This window comes from Strix aluco, chromosome 7, assembly GCF_031877795.1.
Source record: "Strix aluco isolate bStrAlu1 chromosome 7, bStrAlu1.hap1, whole genome shotgun sequence".
NCBI classification, from domain to species: Eukaryota; Metazoa; Chordata; class Aves; order Strigiformes; family Strigidae; genus Strix; species Strix aluco.
The window spans coordinates 27,018,702-27,028,950 of NC_133937.1; the positions used below are offsets into that span (position 1 = coordinate 27,018,702).

The window sequence follows — 10,249 nt, forward strand, 5'->3', positions numbered from 1 at the left end:
AGCACCCTGAACCAAAGTGGTGCAGCCCCTGGTGCCAGGTGGTGGGGTTTCCTCCATGCAGTGCATAGTGTCCTCAGCAGCAACTCCAGGCACATCACCTTCCCCGCTTTCAGAAAGACTGAAAGCAGTGGCAGCACATTTACTGCTGAACAATCTGTTGTAGGGACCTCCTTTTTGGGGTTTGGGGAGCAGGCGGGGGCTTTTTCACATCTGCTACTTGGCCTTCACCTGCTGCCCCTGCACGGCGTGCAGAGGAACATCACCAGCCTGGAAGCGTTATAGCAGCAGCCAAGGGAGCTCTATAAAGCTTCGCTGTGCGGTACTAAACTTCCCCCTGCCATGTGATCTCTTCCTGGGGAACATTTAACACCCTGTCTCCCATGCATGCCATATAAATATTCTGCTTGACTTCAAAGAGCAGTGGCAGAAATGACATGTAATATTTTTAATCCCATTTTTTACAGCTCCCTGCAGACTCTAAAGAAACTTTCCTTGGCTTGTAGAACAGCCCTCCCATCCCTCACCCTGCTCCCCTCCCCCCAGGAAAATCTCAGGGCTCTAATTGTTTAATCCAGAGTTGATTTAATGCCAGGGTGTTCTTCACTGTGTGAGTGAGGGGAGCATGCTGCTGGCTGTGCAGTGACTTTCAGGCCAGCTTTTATCCAGTTAAACCTAATCCAAAGCTCATTTTTGCTAGTGACATGGAAGCCCAGGAGCACTTTGGTTTGAAGGCCCTTTAGTTAAGGCTTTGGACGGCTCATGTTCCTTCGCTCTCCGCTGAGAGGCAGAGGCAGTGAGCATGGCAGCTCCTGGCACAGCAACCGGGCGTTTGGTTCCGAGTTACTGGGACTTCGCTAAATTAAAAAGTGAAAAACAAACAAATGCAAAGGATGACTTCTCCGAGAGGATTGCTTTGGAACCACTCCTGTTTATAGAAAGGAAAATACTTGAGATGAAATGTGATCTTTCAGCATCCAGATTCCTCCAAGGATTTGTAACTCGCAGGATCCCGGTTTGGGCCAACTGAAGGCATTCCTCAGCAGCCCTGACTGTTGCTGGTGATGTTCATGTGGTAGAACGAAGCACTTTTGCTGCATGAAGAGCCACCTGTGTTAAGTGAAATTAAGTGAAATGATCTGAGTATCTTTAGCGTGTTTTTCACATAGCCTAGACATTGAACTCAGAAGAATACCCTGGGCAGTGTAAGGCAACTAGATTATATGGTGCAAGCTATACACAGGGCTTGAGTTTAAAAAAAACAACCGTAAGTGGGACTTGGGCTGTTTATGTTTCCTAGAGGAGAAAGAGTAGGAGTTTATGGTAGCCACTATCCTGAAGGATCCTCCTGCCATGCCCCCAGATCATAGGTCAGACCCTGAACTGCCAGCCTGGCATACTAAGGTCAGTGGGTACCAACTGCAGGTTACCCTCCTACACAGCTGCAGATGGAGCAAGGTCAGGCACAAATTTGTGTTAGAGCTGCCCTTGCTGTTGAGCAAGCAGCTGCAGAGGATCTCCTTTAGCAGGAACCTGCCACTGAACATGTGTTAATGTCCTTCAGAAATGGGGCGCTTATGGGAAGAAAGACAAGTGATTGGATAAAGGTGGATGATGTGCAGGTCACTGTCCCCTTGCACCAACTCTCTAATTCACATATTCCCTGGGCGCTGCTGGCTTTGGTCTGAGGACTCTCCTGGGAGGGGACCACTGTATCTGTAATGGTTCTGAATTAGCTGCCTCCAGGTCAGATTGTCTCCAGTGATGTGGGATTCCTCCCTGGGAGTCCTGTTGGGGTGTCAGGGACTATCACAGTGTCAGGTGCTGCTACACTGTGGGTACAGCAGAGTTGCAGGCTTTTAAAAACAAAATGATCCTGCAAACTGGCTTCCAGAGCTGTCCCACATGGGTTTTGGATCCTCAGTCTGGGCACAGGGATTGCGTGAAATGTGTGTGCGGAACTGGTTGCCATCCAGCTGTGGATGGGGCAGATTTGTAGCCTAAGAGATGCTACCCCCCACCTCCCACACCCCCCACAGAGTGTTTTTGGGAGATCTGTGTGAAGGCATGGGCCCTGGTCAGATGTGGTTGTGAGAAGGGTCAGTAGTGAGGCTCCTTGGAGCTCTGTCCCTACATGGTGGTGTTTGGGATCAGAGATGTTGGGGTGATTTCCCAGCCTAAGGTGGGGTGCCCTGGAGCGACATCAGGATGGGACCAGTGCACTTGCCTTGTTTGGAAAACATTGACCAGAGACGGTTCTGTGTAAACCAGACCGGGGCAAAAAATCTCCGTTCCATGTGCTTCAGTGAATGTTTGCAAAACAGCCTGAGCAGCCGAGTGCCTGTGTGAATATGAGGCATTGTACGGGCACTCTGCAGAGCCTTTGTGTCAGAGGTGGGTAGGGCTGGAGCAGAAATGCTGTTCAGGCACGCTGGCTCTCGCCAGCCAGGGCAGCACTGTTTGCCCTCCCGGAGGTGGTGGCCATTTACAAGCCTGTCAGCTGGCAGAGCCATGCTAGCTCACGTGCATCCCACCTTGTACGAGCAAGAGTTTGAAAGCTGCCATAAGACTCCCTTTAAAGCAAACAGGGGGCTCTGGGGGCTGGGGTAAGTGAAAGGAAAGGGACATTGACAGGTAGGAGGGGAGGTACTTGCACTGCAGATTTTCAGGGAGGTCAGGGAGCGGAAATGGTGATGGGGGCAGAAACCCTCCAGAATCAGTCTGATGAAATAAACAGCGCTTGGGCTGAAATCTCAGAACTTTACTTTGGCAGCTGAGGCACAGGCCACATTATCTAATGTCCACTGCTGTCCAAAACATACTGATGGGGAAATGCTTTCTTAGTGGCCTCTTGTTTTAAAAAATAATAATAACATGGGGCTGCCTGCCTTTGCAACGATTTTGTTTTTTCTGTGGGTTAGGTTGCAGTGATATACATTAACTGGTTCTCTTTACTGTCTTACAGTTTAAACTTCCAAAGGAGTACAGCTGGCCTGAAAAGAAACTGAAAGTTTCCATCTTGCCAGATGCCGTGTTCGACAACCCGCTGCATTAGAGCTGAATTACACCCTTCTAACAACTGGGAGAGCCAAGTTACTGTCCATTACCCAGTGACTCACAGGATAATTAATGCAGTAAAAACTCTGCCTGCAAATAAGAGTTTGCTGCACAACCACTGCAAACAGAAGAGAAGCTACTCAGCACCAGCCCAGACCGAACTGAGCCCTTTCCTTTATCCTTCCCAAGGCTGAGCTCTCTGGGAACAGCCTGCGTATGTGTGAGTGCGAGTGAGAAATATTTAACTATGAAAATTAGTAGTAAGAATCTTTTCTCTCTCCTAGCTACAGAACTCCCCTCTGCCTTAGCCCAGGGTGTAGACGCTCTGCACGCCTGTATTTACACATGCATTTCTGCCAGGTGCGAGCCTATAATCCATGGATTAAATGTTCTTTACGTGACTCTGGAGTCCTTTTGTTAGCCAAACTTTTACTGACTGCAGAACTGTTCTTCCATGTGTTATTTTTTTTTTATTTTCAGAAACGGAATGGTATTTCCCCTGTTTAAAGGAGGCCAAAAGCTCACATGCTTGAAGCTGAACAGATTTAAAGATGAACTTTCTAGTTCAGTCAAGAAAAACAAACCCAGATCCTCCCTGCCCTCAAATTAGGCATGTTTTAAGTGTTGGTCTTGGTGCTATTAGCTATGGTATCGCTGCAAACAGAGGCAACTTTATTCTCACGCATCCTGTCCTTGTGCCTGAACCCCAGGGAAGGTCGCAACCTCTGGTTTTGCACAAGCAGGAGGAAGAAAGCTACCGGGGCGGGGGAGATCTCCTGTTTACAGTGTGTTTATCTTTAAAGAGATACTGTCAAGTATTTTTTCCTTGCTATTGTACAGAATTTGAGAAGCTAGAAAGGACCATTTGTTCACAGGGACAACTTCAGCAGCTCTGCAGGATCCAGAGGGCTGCTTGAAAGCATATGAAATGGAGATCTCCGCTGCCCTGGCGTAGCAGAGAGGAGACTCAGCCTCAATAAAGCCAACTATTCTCTCTGTTCCAGCAGGGTTGTGCCCTGGTGCAGCTCCCATTTTCCCCTCTAGCCTCACTGCGGTGGCTCTTGTTGCTGACGTCCATCCTTTTCAGATAGATTTGAACTGTAAAGAATCAAAATCAGTTTGAAAAGACTCTCTCTAGATCCCTGTGGCTTCCTCCTTGGAGAAAAATGTCGTGTGTGGAGAAGATGGTCTCTGCGGGGTCAGGTTGTGTCTCTGCATCGAGATGCTGGCCCCTGTGGATATACTGCAGCAAACCACTGCAGGCTTTACCCCCTGCTGCTGTTGCAGGTTGTTTCTCATGCATATTCCCCACCCTTCCTCTGCCCATTGTCTTTTGGTGACAACTCTTCACTCCTTGTCAGGGGAGGTGCAGCTTTTCTTCCACCCCTTTCTGCCTACAAGATAACTTGGCGATTTATGTGCAATTGCTGTGTGATCATAATACAAGTATAACAAAAGCTTTTAACACTTAACTCCCTTGATCAAACAGCAAAGTCCAGGAGACCTCCCAGTACCCCAGGGTTGGTTTTCTGTTTGTTTGCTGATTTAATTTCTTCCTGGCACAGTCAGCTTTGATGTTTTTTGCATATATTTGAGGCTGGTTAATGTTGGTCAAGAAGCAGAGCTAGGAGCCACAAAGCTTTCCCTGGACTTGCTACAGAATTCCTCTGTGGCCTCAGGCAAGTCACTCAATGTCTCTCTGTGCAGAGAGGGTGATTATTGACTAGAGGGCTGTAGGACCTACCGAAGCATGCCAGGGTTTGCAGGGGAGGGCGTGCTTCGTGTACAAAGTAGTATTTGTATTATTATAATTGTTGTTATATTATAATTTAAGGCAGGCCAAATGCAGGTCCAACACTGCTCGGCAGAACCTTCCTTTCTGCAAACCTACGAAAGCAATTTACATGTAAATGAGTTTGTCATTTTGTCTGAACTCGGAGGATCATCTTAAAATCCTGCTGTGAAAGAACAAACTTTCAGATATCTGCATGTGCCAGCCAGAGTGATTTCTGTGCTGTGGCAGACTGCATTCATCCGTGGGATCTCTTGGCCAGTTTTCATTGTCCTGGTTAGCACTGAGCATCCCTTCTGCACTGTAGATGTATATGCAGGGGACAGCGTGGGCGAGAAAGCAGCATGAAAATGTACCAGTCCAGCTTCAAAAATGACGTGCCCAAGTGTCCCACCACAAGATAATGAACAGACAGACGATTGTGGCAGTCGGGAAAAAGGCAAGGGCAGCAACTACAGTTTTGTCCCAAAGCCATCCGCCAACAGTAGCCTATGGACTGCTCTTGTACAAGCTTGCTGGGGGTGCCTGCAGCAGAGCTGGCCCGTTGCCATGATGCTGGCTGCTCTTCCTTGTTTCCAGATGCTAGCTCTCATTAAAAGGAGCTTAAAATCCACATCTTAGTGGAGAGGGGACATTTGGAAGGTCAATTGTTGCTGTTCCTGCAGAGATCAGCACGGGGCAGAGAGAAGTCCATCAGACCCTCTCTGGGCTCTGACACACATCTGGAAAGCTTAGGACCTCCTGCCCTATGAACTCTTTGAGCCTTCGCAGCGGGGATGTGGTGCTGTATGCAGGGAAAGCACCTCCTCCAAGCTGGCTTGTGCTCCAGTTCTGCCTTTCTTATGTGTATGTTTTTCTCACCATATTTACTCTCATCAGACGCTCTGGGTTGGGTTTTCATTGACTTCAGAGGGAGCACGCTGAATGCATTTGAAAATCCACCCAGTATCCTTGTGTGTGTGTATTTTTGTTCCATGTCATGTATTTATATATAGTTCTGTGTATTTGAGTTATGAACAGGTGGCATGCCAGAAATCTCTATTTCTGAGACACTTTCTCACAGATCTTTGCTGGTAGCCAGATAACAATTGAGGGGAAGGTTTGAAGGGAAGGAAATTAAATCTTCCTATTTAGTTAAGGGGAAAAATATTAGACAACTGCTAAAATAGAAATCTCTGTCTTATTGTTAGACCAGCTATAAGAGCAAAACTGGTGAAAGTCAATCCTTAAGCTCCAAGGTCGTGTCACTGCCTCTCAACAGTTATCTAAGAATAAGAAAGTTGCATGTTACTCAGTATCGTGAAGAGCTGTGCACCCACAGGACCTCCCTTCCCCTGATTCACATGAAGTCTGCAACCGTGCCAAAGGCTTACTCATTGGCAAGTAAATGAGATCTCAAGTTTGGATATTTTCATCTTGGGGCAAGAGGACATGCCTGTGTGTGAAGAAAATGGAAAGACACCTTAGTATTTTAGTGAGCAAGTAGTTTGAAAAAGGGAAATGCATCAGTGTTAAACGCCACGGTATTTTTCTAGCCCAAACCTGCTAGGATGGTAGGTCCACTGGTGCTGATTTTTTCTAGATTGTGTAGAAGGTCTGAAGCAGGATTGTATGAAACCAAAACCTGTGAGGCTTGTGTTGGCTGAAGATAGTGATCTGGATGGAAATGAATGCAGTTTAGAAGCGGCAAGTACAGGTTTTCTCCCTCCTGGAGAAATCTTGCGATGCAGGTCGATAGGGTTATTTCCAAAGATGAGGAGCCTTATGGCAGACCCACAATGCCTTGAAAATCCAACATGTGACAGCAATTCTGAAACAAGAGAAGTCCCAAAAGCCAAGACTACTATCCCTCTCAACTCATGATTAAAAACAGAAGGAATGTATAGTTTCAATATTAAAGTATGTGGGATACGATCTAAGCCAAGCAGTCAGTCTTGTAGCTGGTGTGACCTACAGTGATATTTTCAGTGGCTTAGATAGGTGGTGCCTGCTGTGCATAATGTCTTTGAGGATGGTGATATATTGGTTTTACTGTACATAGATTTGCCAACAGTGATTTGAAATGATATTCTGAAGCTCTTCACTTCAAACATTCAGTTGCTTTTGGATGGCTTTTGAAATTACACCATCGGGTCATCAAATGGTCTTTGAAGAAGTGGGGGTTGTGTCGTTTTTCATCTGCAACCAGCAGAAATATTTAGGGGGTGTACCTTTAAAAAAAAAAAAAACAGATAAAAGCAATGCTTGGCTTGGAGGGGGCAGATTGCTGGGGAGAGGTTGCATGGTGGGAGAGCAGGTTAGCAGCCTCCCTCCTGCACCCACGGCTCAGGCTTGTTCAAGGCAGTGCAGTCCTTACGCATCTCAAGTGCTGCAAAGGGAGCTAACATGGGTGCAGGGAAGCTAGAAACCAAAGTGAGAATCATCAGGGCCTCAGCACAGCATGGGGTCCCTGCTGGCAAGTCCTCATTTCCATTCCAGGACCCACTGAGATCCTGCACGGGTGCAAGCAGCCGGCCACGCGTATCCCATTGCGTGTTGACACCCTGGCCTGTACCCGTTGCTGACAGTAGAGACTTCAAATGGCTGCGTTAGCTGCATCTGAGGTCGAGTCAAAGATGGGGAGTGGCAATGTGGCTGCTTCAGTCTCATTTGTTATTCTAATTAGTGTGGGGTGGGGAATGGAGCTCCTGCTCCACTGCCCCTCAGCAGAACCTCCGGGCTGGTCACTGAGTGAGCTGTATTGCTCACCCACCATCCTTTCCCATCATCAAATGTCCCTCCAGCTCCTCACAAAAACCTTTCTCAGGTGCTTCACTGGAAAATATTTGGCTGACTGCATGCTTCACAGGATGCTGGGTTAGATGACAGGTCAGCATGGGATCATTTGTCTCTCCTGATGACTACTCCCTCCTCCTAGGTAGGCATCTTGAGTCCATGACCCACTTTGCCAGCTTGTATCTTGCCGGTGCAAGGCAGCATCGTGTCAGGTGGGGAGAAGAGATCCAAAGACCTTCAGGCCAGAGGAAACCCTTAGACCCATATGTCTGATTTTCCCCTAGCCCGAGGCATGGCCTTGCGCCCTGTGGCTCTGCTGTATGAAGTCTTGGGCTTCAGCCCCTGCACCATTGCAGCCAACTGAGGAGGGCGTCCAGCACTACGAGAGCCCTTCCACCTCCTGTGGACTTGGTCCCCTCTGTGTGACTGCCCTCAGTTTAGAGTATATATTGTGCCTTAATTCTCCCTGTGAGTGATGCAACTGAGAATCTCTTTCTGTGCATCTGTCCCTATCGCTAAACGCCAGCCTGCGCAGGAGCCAGACTGTATCCACAACATTCTCAACCTGCGCATTTGCCGGTGGGGTTCACCTCTCAAGATTTTAAAGCTGGATTTAGGTCTCTGGGACCATGTCAGTTTTTAACGAGCTCTGTAGCAACCTACTATTTTTGTTTGTTGTGTAGTGTCTGCTTGTTCTTTTTTCTTTTTAAAAAATATACCTTGTGTTCAACATGAGTCCAAAATTTCAAATGGAGAATAAGCCTGAGGTTGCAAATATGTTTTAAACCCGGCCCCGCATCAACCTGTCTCTGTCAGGCAGTGAACCTGTTGTGTATTGTGCTTCACCACCTCTCGTTTCTACCATGATTCTGTTTCCCCTAAAATCACTGACAGACCATAAAATCATCACAAGCAGCACATCAGTTCAGAAACATCATTTCTAGTCTGCCATGAAAGCAGCCCCTTCCCTTTCCCTCGCCGAAAGACCAAGGCGTCATTCACTGTTCAGCTCATAGCAGGAGAGGAACATCAGCCCAGAAAGGGCTGCACGTGACAGATGTGGCTGGCCAGTGCCTGGTTGTTTTTAAACTGTCCTGATGCTGTGTCTCCTCTCTTTGAAAGGAGGAAGAGAGAGAAAAAAACCCTAGCCTCAAAAAGCTGGAGGAAAATTTCCTGCCGATTGTTGTGTTTTGCAAACACTGGTCTTTTCTCTCGCTCTCTCTCTCTCCACTCCCGGCGAGGCTGGAGATGAAAATGGCTCCTTTGTTCCTTTCCCTGGGGCCCAACTGCAGCGAAAGTGCGGCTCCGGAAACCCTCCGCTGCAAGAGCGGCGAGGGTGGGAGGGACCGAGCTGTCACCGTGTGCGGTAGGTCCTACATAAACACGGCATGTGTTGACAATGCCGCAGGCAGGATGGGCGCAGAAGGACTTTGCGGTGCGGGCGACGAAGCTCCTGCACCATTCCTCCTGTGGCAGCAAGCGGGCTGCAAAACCCGCGGGGGCCAGAGGAAGGGGAGGCGGGCATGAGTGGCCATGTCATCCTGGCAGTGACTGATCACGGGCTGGGGGGCTCTGGGGCCTTTTGTTCTCAGCTTTTGGCTTTCCCCAAAGCAGCAATTTGCAGCCCTGTGGAAAGCAGATGGCATCCTGCTGCGGACTTGCACCGATGCCCTGGCCCCCATGCCAGGATGCTCCTTGCACCCATCCAGCCCCGGGGTCCTGGTGCTCTCCGTTCAGCCACGGCCACACTCCAAACCCAAGTTTAGTCATTCAAAACTCTTCTCTCATCCAGCCCAGGTTGGACATGCCAGCTTTTCCCTTTTTTTAAAGGGATGGACCTTTAGCCGCTCGCTGGGGACGCTGCTTGTTTTGTATGCTGGATGGTTTCTGCAAAACCTAGAGCTACAGCAAGCTTCCCAGGGTGGGGGATGTGGGGTGACCAGGACCACAGCAAACCCTGACTGCGGGGGCTGCCCCTCGCAGCCTGGAGGTGGACTTTTCTGTAGTTCAGCCGTGTGCGTGTGCGAGTGCAAGTGTGTGTGGTCTGCGTGCGCAGGGTCGTGTCAAGCGAGGAGCCCGAGGATGCTACCAACGGGGATGGAAGGAGCCCACGTTTCTGCAGCCGGTGTATCAGTACCTTGTAGATGGCCTTTCTTCCCCCTCCCCTCCTCCTTTTTTTTTATAAAAGACAAAAAACAAATGGAAAGCTAAACTAGCAGAGGTTTTTAAATATTTTATATTAGTTTCTAATGTAAATTCTTACATTGTTATTGCAGTGCTGGGTGTGTTTCGCCTGCACGTGACTTTTTGTAATATTTTTGTGAATCACTAAATGTTTTTTTCCTCCCGTGTATTCTAAGTGCATTAAACGTATTTGCAGAATTGTCAGTGTCCTTCTCTGCAGGCGACGGTGGGATCACCTGCCTCCTGCTCGGCCCTGCGGCTGCCTCAGCAGCCTCTTCTCCTCCTCATCGGCACCTTCTCCCACCGGCCCCAGGAGAAGGGTGTCTATTGCCCGCATCTCCTGAGTGCAAGTGTGGGAGAGAAAGGGAGCTTTCTTTTCCCAAAAAACCTCAGCAAAACTGCCAGTCTTGGGCTCTGCCAGGCGCAGGATCCTCCACGAGCATC

General features: G+C 48.6%; 1 protein-coding gene across 3 annotated transcripts in view; it reads left to right on the forward strand.

Moving 5' to 3' along the window:
* SUFU (SUFU negative regulator of hedgehog signaling) overlaps positions 1–10,003 on the forward strand; it is a 101,409-nt gene extending 91,406 nt beyond the window's left edge. For all 3 annotated transcript variants that reach the window (XM_074831164.1, XM_074831165.1, XM_074831166.1), the window contains one exon: positions 2,963–10,003. In XM_074831164.1, coding sequence (XP_074687265.1) covers positions 2,963–3,052 — 90 coding nt within the window. In that variant the 3' untranslated portion in view covers positions 3,053–10,003. The remainder of the gene's footprint in view (positions 1–2,962) is intronic.
* Positions 10,004–10,249: the final 246 nt, after the last annotated feature.